This window comes from Erythranthe guttata, chromosome 11 (genome assembly GCF_056151865.1).
Source record: "Erythranthe guttata isolate IM_541 chromosome 11, IM_541, whole genome shotgun sequence".
NCBI lineage: Eukaryota > Viridiplantae > Streptophyta > Magnoliopsida > Lamiales > Phrymaceae > Erythranthe > Erythranthe guttata.
Window position 1 is genome coordinate 7,865,586 of NC_142543.1, and position 14,682 is coordinate 7,880,267.

The 14,682-nt window shown below is 33.9% G+C and overlaps 2 protein-coding genes across 2 annotated transcripts; one reads left to right on the plus strand and one right to left on the minus strand.

Annotated features, from left to right (window-relative positions):
• The first annotated feature begins 1,255 nt into the window (after positions 1–1,255).
• On the plus strand, positions 1,256–6,974 carry MCM2 (minichromosome maintenance (MCM2/3/5) family protein). The gene is made up of 17 exons (XM_012995556.2): positions 1,256–1,730; positions 1,839–2,017; positions 2,370–2,548; positions 2,665–2,854; positions 2,958–3,177; positions 3,272–3,479; positions 3,558–3,692; positions 3,785–3,976; positions 4,086–4,258; positions 4,505–4,693; positions 4,779–4,895; positions 5,409–5,493; positions 5,600–5,752; positions 5,858–5,983; positions 6,082–6,264; positions 6,351–6,512; positions 6,598–6,974. Exons 1-17 carry the CDS (start codon positions 1,486–1,488, stop codon positions 6,712–6,714), a joined length of 2,853 nt encoding a protein of 950 aa, XP_012851010.2. The 5' UTR covers positions 1,256–1,485; the 3' UTR covers positions 6,715–6,974.
• A 6,071-nt stretch (positions 6,975–13,045) lies between these two features.
• LOC105970716 (uncharacterized) lies at positions 13,046–14,013 on the minus strand. The gene has a single exon (XM_012995540.2). The coding sequence runs from the start codon at positions 13,848–13,850 to the stop codon at positions 13,155–13,157; it is 696 nt and encodes a 231-aa protein (XP_012850994.1). The 5' UTR covers positions 13,851–14,013; the 3' UTR covers positions 13,046–13,154.
• Between the last annotated feature and the right edge of the window lie 669 nt (positions 14,014–14,682).

The following is a 14,682-nucleotide window of genomic DNA, read 5'->3' on the forward strand; positions in this document are numbered from 1 at the left end:
TCCAACATTAATTTAACTGTCTTAGACCATAATATTAACAATATTACTGTTCGGGAAAATAATATTCATAATATTACTGTCCGAAACAGTAATATTACTGTTTGAGACACTAATATTAATTAAAATATTTTTTTTCTAAGAAAAAAAATCAAAAAGAAAAAGTCAACGCCAGTCAACGCCGGAATCTGACCGGAAAAAAAAACATTTCAGAAAAAAAATTATTTTCTGGAAAAAAAAAATTTGGGGGGTTAATGTGATATATTTGTTTAAATCCGGGGTCAATGTGTAATATTAAGGAAGTTAGAGCATAATAGGTGGAATTGATAAGAATTATATTATGGAGGGTATTTTAGTCTAAAGACATGGGGATGAGTTCAATTGAGAGACTGTTTTTTTTTTTTGACCAAAATGCATTTAAGTCCCATGTGATGGGCATTTTTGCCATTCGCCCTTTTTTTTATGTAAAGATTATGAGGTGGTCAACAAACATAGTTGGTAATGGTATGAATTCGGAGTAGGGGTGAAAGTCGGATGGATCGGATCGGAATTAGCCTTTTCGAAAAATTTCCAAAAAAAATTTGGAAGTATAAAATCAATTTCAATTCCAATTCCAAAATTTTCGGAATCTAAAAAGTCATTCCATTTCCAAAAGGCCTGGAAATTTCGGAATTTCGGAAAAAAATCGGAAAGCACATAAGCTTTAAAATTTCAAAACTTATTCGAAATTTTCTAAAATGTTCATAATTTTTCGAAAATAAGAGCATCCACGTGGATAAAAGTAAAACTAATAACTACTAAATTTCAGTTCAAAAACATAAATAAAAATAAACACAGCATAATATCCAATAAAACTTCTAACAACAATTCATTATGTCAAAATCCTAAAACAAAACTTATAGGTGTATTTTTCGGAAAATAAGTATGATAAAATATATACTATTTATAGGTGTATTTTTCGGAAAAAAATCGAAATTATTCGGAATTAATTTCGGAATTAAATCGGATCGGAAATTGGAAATTCCAAATTTATTTTATATAATTCCAATTCCAATCCAAAAAAATCGGAAAAAAAAAGTTGTTCTAAAATCGGAACTTTTCGGATCGGAACCAGCGGAAATTAGAAAGTCGGTTTCAACTCTCACCCCTAATTCTGAGCATTGAGCAAATAATTAAATAATTATAAAAATACATTTGGAATTCAGTTTAAATAAGTTGAATGAGTCTGACAATAAAAAGCCCAACGGACTTGTATTTTGAGTGCTGAGTCAGTCACATAACAATATGGGTCGGGCCGTGGTTAGAGGCCTTTTAAACTGGGTAAGAGCAAGTCACAGAATGGCGCGAAATGTTCCCGCCAAAATCGAAGTGCCCTAAATGCAGTTGAGCGTTCCTTCTCCGGCACAAGGCGCTCTCTCTCTCTCTCTCTCTCTCTTCATCACACAAACCACAACACAGTCCTCGAGATCAAGGATTCCGTGAGTGACAATGGCGAGGGACGACGACGATTCATCCAGGGGCGACGGTGATGGCGTAAATCCGAACCCTCCGTCCACTCCAGATTCTCCCACGTCGGTAGGTTTCAACACCGACCAGCTTCCGCTGAACACCAGCCAGAATTACACCGATGACGAAGATGAAGCCTCTGTAGATCCTGAAATTATAAGAGACGATAATATTGAAGATGAAGAAGAAGAAGACGGAGAGGACCTCTTCAACGACAATTTCATGGAGTCAGTATTTCTCTTTGATTCGCTGCCCTACCCTTCAATGATTTTATCTTTTATTTTATATATATTTTTTAAATAAAATTAAAAATTGACGGATATATTTGATTTTAGTGATTATCGGAGGATGGGTGAGCAGGACCAGTACGAAAGAGTAGGGCTTGACGATTCCGCAGAGGATGAAAGAGATTTGGATCAGATAATGGCCGACCGCCGAGCCGCCGAGGTTGAACTTGATGCCCGAGAAGGCCGCGTTTCTCAGCGCAAGCTTCCCCAACTTCTTCATGACCAAGGTTTGCACTTTTTTTTTTTGGCTGTTTCCATTTTGTTGTAGATAATTTAAATTTGTCTGCTCAGAATCTCTTAGGAGTAACCATAAACCAAACAAGCTGACATTTGTTTGTAAGCAAGAGTGACGAATTAGATTTCGTGTGTTAATTGCATGAATCTTTGTGAATTGTTTATGTACTGAGGACCAATGACCGATAAGTCTTGCTTTGAATTGATACAGTATTGTCACAATAAAGTGTGTGTAATTGTCAACATTATTTTACATATATGTTGGGATATTAAATTTCGTGAGTTGGTGATGTCTGAATCATGCTGTGGATTGACTAAGTTGAATCTTGAATTATCTAACTGCAGACACTGATGACGATAACTACAGACCGTCGAAAAGAACGAGAGCTGACTTTAGACCACCAAACACTCCAAGAAGTACAGATGATACAGACGGAATTCCGAGTTCGCCAGGTAGATCACAACGCGGGAACTCTAGGGATGATGTGCCCATGACTGATCAAACAGATGACGACCCTTACGATGTATGCATTTGCCTTAAACCTCATATCTTATTTAACTTGTTGTGAATGCTGCTTACTTAGCTGTGTTGATTAATTTCATAATCGGTTTAAAACGAAACTTGAATTACTTACTGTAGGATGATGAGAACGATGAAGGTGAGTTTGAGATGTACAGGGTTCAAGGTACCCTAAGAGAGTGGGTTACTAGAGATGAAGTTAGGCGTTTCATTGGCAAGAAATTCAAGGACTTCTTGCTCACGTATGTGAATCCGAAGAGTGAGAATGGAGACTTCGAGTATTTAAGGCAGATCAGTGAAATGGTTTCAGGTCAGAAGCTTCCTCTCTGTAATTTGTGTGTGAATTTTAGTAGGCCAGCGATCTCTATTATAAAAGTTCAACCTTTAACAAACTAATTCATTTCTTCGTGCAGTCAACAAGTGTAGCCTTGAGATTGATTACAAACAGTTCATCTATATCCATCCCAACATTGCAATCTGGCTTGCAGATGCTCCTCAGTCAGTCCTTGAGGTTATGGAAGATGTCGCTAATAAGATTGTTTTCCAGTTGCATCCGAATTACAATAAAATCAGTCAAAAAATATATGTGCGCATCACCAACCTCCCAGTGTATGATCAGATACGCAACATAAGGTAAATACATTGGAGCCCAACAATGACTGCTCTGAGGAATTCTGTGTAGGTTTTGTGATTTCTGTAAAAAGAATTTGCGTTTTGTGATGTGCAGGCAGATACATTTGAACACTATGATTCGCATTGGTGGAGTTGTGACTCGTCGTTCTGGAGTTTTTCCCCAGTTGCAGCAAGTTAAATATGACTGTAACAAATGTGGGGCAATTTTAGGGCCATTTTTCCAAAATTCATATTCAGAGGTGAAGGTTGGTTCTTGTCCAGAGTGTCAATCAAAAGGACCGTTTACTGTTAACGTTGAACAGGTGATACTCTCATTCAACTTCTTCACATTAAATTCACCTAAAATTGTGTTAGTTAAATGTTTTATTTTTCTTCTTCAGACTGTGTATAGGAATTACCAAAAATTAACTCTCCAAGAAAGCCCTGGAATTGTTCCGGCTGGTCGACTTCCAAGATACAAGGAAGTGATACTGTTGAATGATCTCATCGATTGTGCCCGACCTGGAGAAGAGATTGTAAATCCTTAAACCTTACCTCTTATTAGCATTACAGGATGACCTTAAGTGAGTATCTCGACTAATGTGACATGTTTCTTTTCAAAATGTAGGAGGTGACTGGCATATATACCAACAATTTCGACTTGTCGTTGAATACAAAGAATGGATTTCCAGTATTCGCGACTGTGATTGAAGCGAATTACGTTACTAAGAAGCAGGATCTCTTTTCAGCCTACAAGCTTACGCAAGAGGACAAGGAAGAAATTGAGAAATTGGCTAAAGACCCAAGAATTGGAGAACGAGTAGGTCCACTATCAATTTATTTGGTTTCACTACGTGCTCGAATTGTTATAAATGTTTTTCCAACATATTTTCATTACCTTTTTTCGATTTGCTTTTCAAATAATTCAGATTGTCAAGTCAATAGCCCCATCGATCTACGGTCATGAGGACATAAAGACTGCAATAGCTCTTGCTATGTTCGGTGGCCAAGAGAAAAATGTCGAAGGGAAGCATCGTTTACGAGGGGATATAAATGTACTCCTGCTCGGTGATCCTGGAACTGCCAAGTCCCAGTTCCTCAAGTAAGAATATTTATGAATGCATTTCGACTGAAAGAATTAGGAGCTATAATATTAAACTCTTCATCACAATACTTATTTGGATAATTTAAGATTAGGATACAAATTGGTAAGTAACATTTTTAGGTTATTTTTCGATAATTTAGCGAACCATAAATCAACTAATTATAGTCATTTCTAATTTAAATGAATTTGACAGACTTTCTTTCGTGGAAGTCATAATCTAATTTTGTTATAACAAATTATTAGGTACGTGGAAAAGACTGGACAAAGGGCTGTTTACACTACGGGAAAAGGAGCTTCTGCTGTAGGACTGACAGCAGCGGTTCACAAAGATCCAGTCACAAGGGAGTGGACTTTAGAAGGAGGGGCTCTTGTTTTAGCCGATAGAGGCATATGTCTTATTGACGAGTTCGATAAAATGAATGATCAGGACAGGTTAAAAAAAAAAAGATTGAATAATTATGCATGCATTGCCGCGTACCTATTAAGCATATGTCTTAAACATATCTCTACAATTCAGGGTAAGCATTCACGAAGCAATGGAGCAGCAGAGTATTAGCATATCTAAAGCTGGCATAGTCACATCTCTCCAGGCTCGGTGTTCTGTTATTGCTGCAGCAAATCCTATTGGGGGAAGGTATATCGAATTCTAATGCATATTATTTTGAATCATAAACCTTCCTGTTTAAGTTTCTTTGTTTTTGCCTAAAAAATGATATTAATTTAATGGAGCATCGATTTAAATGGATTAAAGAGTTAGAGAGTTATCCACAACATGGGCATTCGGAGTTGAAGAAGATAGCTCACAATTACATGAAATCCTAAGAAATCATGTGTGGGTTAAGTATGAACATGTTTAAGTCTAGACCTTTTTGTCGTTGCTTTATGTGCTAACTTTCTTCCCTCTAATTTGGTTCCAAATGGATTATTGAAATCCAACATAGAACTTGTGATAATTTCCTAAAAGGCTATACAGAGAAACAAGCGATAAATGGATCATTATGCATAATCATTGTAGTGTTTTGCCAATTTTCTTGTTTTTATTTCTATACTATCAAGTATCTCAAAATAATTAATATCCATTTTATTTTGTGTGGAAGTGAAAGAGAGGGTTTTGATGGTTTAAGGATTGTTTTTCCTTTGCTTGCAGATATGATTCCTCAAAGACATTCTTGCAAAACGTGGAATTGACTGATCCAATTATTTCCCGTTTTGATATTCTCTGTGTTGTCAAGGTCTGCCTTTTTATTTGAATTTCATTTTAATCTAATGGCTTTCTTATATTATCATCTTATTATTCCAAGAGTTAAAAATGGAAAAATGATGCATTGTTGTATGCAGGATGTGGTTGACCCAGTAATTGATGAGATGCTTGCACAATTCGTAGTTGATAGTCACTCCAAGTCACAGGCGAAAGGTGGCAATTTTGATGATCGGAATTTGAACAACTCACAGGATGATGGACAAGCTTCAGCTAGACAAACAGATTCAGAGGTAGACAAACAGAATCTCTTTTTACCTTTGTCCTCATTTACCGACATTTTAAATGTGTTCTAGCAGGCTTCACTAATAATATACCTTTCTTTTGTTCTTGTGCAGATAATTCCCCAACAGCTGCTAAAGAAATACCTAACCTTTGCAAAGCTTAACGTATTCCCAAGGTTGCATGATGCAGATTTAGACAAGCTTACGCTAGTCTATGCTGAATTACGCAAAGAATCATCAGTAAGATTCAACTCAGAGATTTAAGTAAATATGCTAATGATGAATATGCAAACTAATCCAGTATGGATAATGTTTCTTGTTTTGTTATACTTTTGCAGCATGGACAAGGAATTCCTATTGCAGTGAGACACATAGAATCAATGATACGAATGTCCGAAGCCCATGCAAGAATGCACCTTAGGCAACATGTTACTCAAGAGGACGTAGACATGGCTATTCGGGTTCTGCTCGATTCATTCATCTCAACTCAGAAATTTGGTGTTCAGAAAGCTTTGCACAAGGTACTTGGACTTTATAGAAATAAATAAATCAGCCACTTTACTTGTTCATTCGTAAGCCCCTCTGATGAATTGAAATTGTTTTGCAGAGCTTCAAAAGATATATGATATTCAAAAAGGACTTCAACGCGATTGTTCTGCACTTACTGCGCGGCCTTGTGAAGGATTCTATGCACTTTGAAGATATTGTGTCTGGTTCTACTGCAAATCTTTCTTATGTTGATGTAAAAGTGGAAGAACTGCAAAGCAAGGTATAGTTTAAATCTTTCGAGAATTTTTCTTTGTTTCGACAAGTGAAAAAAGCTAACTGTGTTAATATAAATAAAATCGATGCAGGCACTTGATTACGGAATTAGTGATCTCAAAGCTTTCTTCAATAGCTCAGAGTTTTCTAGTGCCCACTTTGAGCTGGACGAGGCAAGAGGTATAATAAGGCATCGTCTTGCCCACTGATATGCATTTTAAGGACTCTGTTACTATGCGGGGATTGTTTGTACGGTATTATTTGTAACGAAGGTCTTGTCTAAGTCTAAATCTAAATTTAGTGATGCTTCATCTTAAATCTTGTTATCTTTCACGTATATTTATTACGCGAGGATTGTTTAGTACGAAATTATTTACAAGGAAGATGTCTACGAAATTTAATTAATGTTCATCTTATGTTTGATGATGTTACATTTCGTGTATATTAATTAATACTGAAAAATTAGCAATGACTGCTGCTGCTGCTCTCTCTCGACAAGTTATTGGTTTTCACTTTTAGCTTTTTAATGTAAAAGGATTTTGAACTAAAAAAAGCATTTGCTTCAATGTACGTACAATTGTTGTACTTGGAAATAGCAGCAGCTCTGGAAGAGAAGTTTGAAGACGACTAGCTATTGATTCTAAGTTAACTGCTTATTCAGATTCTGAATTTTCCAATATCAGTACTTAGTAGTGTCTTTTGATCACTTTTATCAAAGTAAATTGGGATAAACCATTTCTCTCTTGTTAAGAATACTAAGCACCAAATCATTTGATAAAATGCTTTCTGGATTTTATTTTTCCTTTGCACAAAATCTTCGTTTTCGTTGATAATTCATGTAAGTGTTAATTGTAGGAGTTTCGTGGAGAGAAAAAATAAAATGAAATGTGGAAATTTTGTATAAAAGAAAAGGGCGAATGGCAAATAGGCACATCACATGGGACTTAAATGTACATTGGTCCACAAAAAAAAAAAGCAGTCTTTCAAATAAATTCATCCTCATGTCTTTAGTCTAAAATACCCTCCATAATATAATTCTTATCAATTTCATCCATTATGCTCTAACTTCCTTAATATTACACATTGACCTCGGATTTAAACAAATATATCACATTAACCCCCAAAATAATATTTTTTTGAAAAAAAAAAATTCTGAATTTTTTTTTTCCGGCCAGATTACGGCGTTGACTTTTTTTTCTTTCTTTTTTCGATTTTTTTTCTTAGAAAAAAATATTGTAATTAATATTACTGTCTTGGCTACTAAATTACTGTCTCAGACAGTAATATTATGAATATTATTTTTCCCAAACAGTAATATTATTAATATTACTGTCTGAGACAGTTAAATTACTGTTGGAGACAGTAATTTCGTAGCCAAGACAGTAATATTCATTAAAATATTTTTTTAAGAAAAAAAAAAAAAAAGTCAGCGCCGAAGACCCGGCGGTCAACGCCGGAGACCGGCGCTCTCCGATGGTGGTGGGTCAAAATTGGGGTCAAAATTGAAATTATGGTTAAAATTGGTTAATTGATGAAATTGGGCTAAATTGGGGTGTAAATCATGAAATTGGAGTTGAATTGGGTTTCAATGAATTGGGGGTAATTTTGGTATATATAAAAGGATTTTCCTATTTGCAAATAAGTTTGAATGGGCTGGATTTATTTGAAAGACAAAAAAGTTGGATGTCCCTCTTTTAATTAAGTGTCATTGTCATGGGCATATTTGTCATTTGCCCACAAGAAAATCAGCCTAGATTTTTGTACATGTTATCACCACGAGGAAGATTTCAAACAAGATGAATATTCATTTAAACAAATTTAAATGGACAGTGGCGAAGACAGGATTTCATCATTGGGGGACCGAACATGTATTAAAAGATAATGTAAAAAAAGTGATGAAAACAATTATTGTTCCAACACTGATGAATCTAAGATGTTGCTTCGTAGTGGGTTTAATTTTTGGGGAGTTCGGGGGTTGCGCCCTCGAATAAAAAATTGATTTTTTTTTTTTACAAAATCAGAAGATAGGAAAAGATTTTTTTTTTTTTTTTTTTGCATTTATTTGGATTTTAGGTGCACTTAACAATGGAAATTTGGTGGACTTAATAGCATATAAAGGCGTAATACAGTCGAAGTTTTTACAATTGAGGATGGCTTGAGTCCATCACTTCCCAATGGTGGATTCGCCCCTGGTTCCAAGTTGCAATTCGTAACTTTCTTATCCTACTTGTTAGATCCATTCATTCTAGAAGAACAATGCAAAGCAAAAAAAACTATACAATACATACATAGTAGTAAAAAAAATTAAAATTTTAGAGGGGGCCATGGCATGGCATATGTGGCCCTACACTAACTTCCCCACTGTCTGGTGGATAGGATCATAGGAATTTTTTTGGAAAAAGGTAAAAAAGACATGTGAGTTTATGCAATAAAATGAAAATGCCAAGGTTCAATTTTGATAATACAATACAAGCTAAGGGGATTTTATGATATAAAGTATCTACCTGGTCCCAAGCTATTGAAACTTATATACACTATAAGAAATCTCATATTTGACAACGAAATATTCTGTTCTTGAAAGGATAAAATTTCGTTGCCAATACAATTCGCAACGAATATTTTTTGTTGCCATGCCGTTGCCAAATCCTTGTCACAAAAAGTTCATGGCAACGAAAAACCAAATATCGTTGTGGATACATTACTATCGCCAACAAATATTTCGTCACCGTCCAGAACAAATTTGTTCCATTGCCAACTATAATTTGTTGTCAATACATTTATTATACACAATAAATTTATTTCGTTGCCAATGTATTTAGTATACACAATGAATTGAAATAAATTTATTTCGTCGTCAGCGCATTTAGTATACGCAACTAATTTATTTCATTGCAAAAGATATATGCAATACCAACACAACGTAACCTTTGGACTACCGGCCCGCATCCACCGACCCGATCTTTGGACCGCCGATCCACTTTATAATTGAAACTGACCCTGGTTGATTTGAAGTTAGAAACCCTTCAAACCGCCGGGGCCATACTACATTTGTGTAAACTAACTAAAAATAAATTTATAAAAACTAAATAGACAAGGTAAAATGATTAAATAGTTATATAAATAAATAATATGTCATAACAAAAACTATATGTATATTTTATAGTAAAAAAAAATAATTTACAATAAAATTCAATTATAAATATAACATCTATCATTAATCATCCACTATTAATAAATGTATATATATAGTAAATTTTAAAATCATATAAATAATTGACTTAACAAAAAATCTTGAGTTACTGCTACTGCTAGTTAATATAAATAAATAATATTTTTCTGATCACTATATATATACGGGTAAAATTCATTTTAGTCCATGAGCTTGGAAGTTAAAATCAAATTCATTCCTGTGATTTTTATTTTGTTTAATGTCATCCCTAAAACATAATTTCATCGCCAAAATCAATCATTTTTCACAAAATGCCAGCATCACCCTTTGCAAAACTTGGGGAACTAAAATCAAATTCAGCCATAATTCCCATTTTTATTTTATTTTTTTTTTATTGAAAACTTCAAATTAAAATTATATTTAATAACATTTTCAAGACCTTAAAAAATATTTTCTCTCATTAATCCAAATAATATAAAAAATACACACAAATATGATTTTAAATTTCAAATTCTTGTTGCAAATTATTTTTTCCAACATAAATTAATTTCTAAAGTACAAGTTATTTTCTTAAAATGCAAATAAAATATATTATTTAAATATTATTCTACTAAAGGATTTTTCCAGAATTAAATAAAACCATTTTTTGGTTAAGGGTATTGGTCCCGTTAGATTTTTACTTGAAAAAGTTATATTCTGACCATCACTGAAAATTAAAAAAAATCATCCAATTTTTAAAGGTACTGAGTACATCATTGATATGCGGATTTTCCGATAATTCAAAAAAATTAATCATATACCAAGTCTAATAAATGTTGTTTGAGAAAATAAAACTAATGCATAGTACAATTTTACACGTCGAAACTCCTTTCCCGGTGTAATAATTTTCAGTGGAAGCAAAAACAAAACAAAAAATAATTGTCGATTTCCAACAAAAAATATGAACAACAAATTTGACATGAAAAAAAAGTTGGTTTTTAAATTGACAACAATGATATTTTGTTGACAAATAAAAACACTTGGAGCATTTACAACAAAAGATTTCGTTGTATTTCGTCACTTATTGGCAACAAAGTAAATTTGTTGCCTTTGTAAATGTATTTACTACAATTTTGTAGCGTAGCAAAAAGAAATATTTTTTTGCAACAAATAAAGTTGTTGTCTTACATTAAGGTCGTTGCGAAATATATATGATATTATTCACAACAATATTTTTCGTAGCCTATGGGATTCAAAGGCAACAAAAATATCTTGTTACAAAAACGTTATTATTTAGCCACAAATACTATATTTCGTTGTTAAAATATAACTATGGGCAATGAAATTAATTTCATCGATAAAAAAACCGTTGCCTATTTTGCATTTTCTTGAGGCGAATTATACCAAAATCCAATCTGGAGCTAATAATTGGATATATTTTATTATAATAATAGCATGCAATAATAATCATACAAGTATATACATCCTTGATTTTCCACAACACATAAATTTCCATCCATCTTCACCAATAAAATCTCAGGAAAATTCTTCAAGAAATAATTCTATAGCATTTTTTTTAATAATATAAATATGATAAGTCTGTAGCTACATATCAACACTCGTAACTCTTCATAATCAAATCAACGTAACGTACGGAAAGAAGGTTGAATGCTTTTTTAACACCATATATATACGCAGCCGCCGACTAATAAGAAAAACAAAATAAAATAAAAAGATAATTGTTGTACGGATATGAAAATTGAAATTAGCATTGGAAAATAAATAATTAATAATTTAATATACTTGTTACTAGTAGTATTTTATAGTCAAATGAGGGTGGTCAAAACACAAACCTAATTATAGAAGAAGAAGAAGAACCAAAATGGGTGTGTCTGTGTTGGCTGGCACTGTAACGCACGTGCGAAGATTTATTTTTAAAAATGGCGGGCGGGGTGGAATTAAGAAGAGTATTTGAATGAAATGAATATAGCTAATAATTAATCAATCTCTGACCCCATTTGACTCCTTTTTTGTCCTTTGTTCTATTATGAATTATCTATTTCCTCCCCCACCACTCACCACACATCCGATACATCTCCTTTTTAAATTTGCTTCTCTATTGCCAAATGCCGGCTCAGCTCCCTTCCCTTCAATTTATTTTTTCCATTGTTTTATTTTTCCCTTCCATAATTGACAATTATAGTTTCTTTCCTGATTTTTTTTACATATATTGGACCTATTTTTCTCATATCAGTGTTTGCAAGATCGTTCCCGAAATATTGGGGACTTATGCGAGTTTTAAGAATTTATGAAAATTGAGCCATATTTTCGTATCGTATAATAATGTACATATTAATTTATTCTAACAAGCACCGACTGAATAGTTATTTTTTGATTAGCACAGTATGTAGAATTTTAGAGAAAACATGACTAAAATTTGTAGAAGAATTGAGTATATAATAAATTATGATTGAGCAAAGACATTTCATTCACATCAAATGCAAGAGTTCAAATGCAAGAGTAAGTGTAAAAATTTCAAACAAATACTTAAACTATGTAAACTAATGTAGTTATTGTTATTCAAAATTTTGAATTATTTATATATTTTAAATATCATTTAATGCTAGGGTAAATTACAAACACCCCCCTGAGGTATGTTCAAATTACAAAAACACCCCTCTTGTTTGGATAATTACAACCACCCCCTCAACTCATCAAATTTAGTGGAATCTTCGAGATTATATGGAATATTATCACTTTTGTACCCGTTTTATCCCATTCAAACTCTACATTATGAAGGAAGATGATCATAATGTGTGATTTTTAGCTTGTATATATCAGTTTGTGGTGCATCGGAAACTGTATTTTTTACACAAAAATAGTACAAACTAGAGCACATTTCACGGAATCTAGATGACTATGTTGAATTTGGCACCATAAAGGTGGAGGTCTAAGAAAAAATCATAGTTGAGGGGGTAGATGTAATTATCCAAACAAGAGGGGGGGTTTTGTAATTTGACCATTCCTCAGGGGGTATTTGTAATTTACCCTTTAATGCTATAACTCGTATATATAAATGATACAAATTATTATTTTTTTCAAAAATCGGGGGCCCAAGAAGACCGCCTCTCTCGCCTATAGTCAGAACCGGCCCTGAATGTTTCTAGCTACCACTAGGTCTTGTTAATTGAGTTTTATTGGTGGTTTAAACCGATAACTAATTGTCATTCTCAACTTTGTTCAAACGTTGAGTTCCAATTATATGTAACTACACTTGAAAAAAAACTAAAATTGATAAAAAAAAAAAAAAAAAAAAAAGACTCAAAATACATGAATATATAATTATATATACATACAAATTACTCCAATCCACGGTGTTCAATTTGATCTATTAATCTGTTAATCACCATCGATTGAATTGATAAGCGTTCCCTATAACATATACAATCAGACTCTACATACACATGAATTGACAACACACTAATACTTATATAATTATAATCATACAAATAATAATACCGAATTATTATTATTATTATTATTATTATTATTATTATTATTATTATTATTATTATGATTATGATATTTCTTCTTCTCTGAAATAGTGTCGAGCTTAGGCTTCCAGTGGTGGCGCCGCCGGACAAGCAGATCGTAATCTTTCCGCAGCTGAGGGGTGGTGCATACTCCGATTACTTTTCCTTCTTCTAATTCTTTATTATTTTTCAAGATCATTTCATCGATGACCTTGATTCTTAGACCCCCACACGGACTCTTCTCCAACTCGAACGGCGGTCTCGTTCGCCCGGCCGCGAAAGCAGATCGGCACCGGACGAATGTAGCGAACGACAACGCTGACTGGAAGAAGTTTGCCGGAAGGAGGAAGTAGTTGTGCCCCGGCAGGAGGCGGTCGCGGTGGGAGAGGGCGGGTGTTTTCTGTCCGATGTAGAAGCTGTCGGATCGGCATACCATGTGCTTTGGGAACTCCTCCATTACCTCCCACGCTTTGATGGGTCGGTTGTAGATCTCTACGCCTCCGTCTGATTTTATCAGATTTATTGTGGAACCATGGCGGCCGCGGCGGCGGCTTCCCTTTTTGGCGTCGGCGTCATCCGGCGGGAGATGCACGCAGGAGATGCGGTGGATGCACCGCGGAAATGAAGCGGTCATCATCTGATTAATCTTGCTGCTCATTCCCATTTTATTATGTATGTATATATTTGGTAACTTTTGCTTCAAATCAATTATTCTATAGAGACTAGAGAGATACAACTATATTTATATGGATGACCAAAACACTAGGATTTTGAACAAGAGACTAATAACGTACAGCTGGACTATATTAATATAGATACATGAAAGAGTATGTATATATCAATGTTGGGTGGGGGTAAGGGTTGGGGGGGTGCGGAGGATGGAGTTGTTGACAGAGAAAAATATATATGGACCACGATTCATGTACGGAATATTTGTATTGACTATTGACTGCAAATCCTGCTATTTTCATTTTTATTTATTTTTATTTTGCGCTTTACTTTTCAAATTTTGTTGTTCGTTTGAAGACTGAAGTCGGTGAGGTTTTCCTTTTTGTTTTGTTTGTCAGTAAAAATAGGTGAAGCTTGCACCATTAACGATCAGCGGATTACGAATCAAACCGCGTACCGAATATGATCAGGGCCGGTCCTGCGGTTTTGAATGCCTGGACGAACACTACAAAATGTGTCCCTAATAAAATAAATTAACAAACAAGAGTACCCTATTATTCTTAAGGTAACCAATTTACCTACAAAAATAAAACAATAGTTAGATGAATCATAGAAGATGTCTTCGAGTTGCATATTTAGAAGTAAAACATCAATGATATCATCATATTGAATGTTTTTCAACATATCTTTTCCAATAGATAAAATTGCTACGCATTCGTTCTACTTTAGGTCATTGTGGTACGCAAATAGAATTTTAATAATTTTTATTTTGAAAAGCTTCTCTCATCAGATGCTATAGTTACGGGTATTGTCAACAATATTCTAAA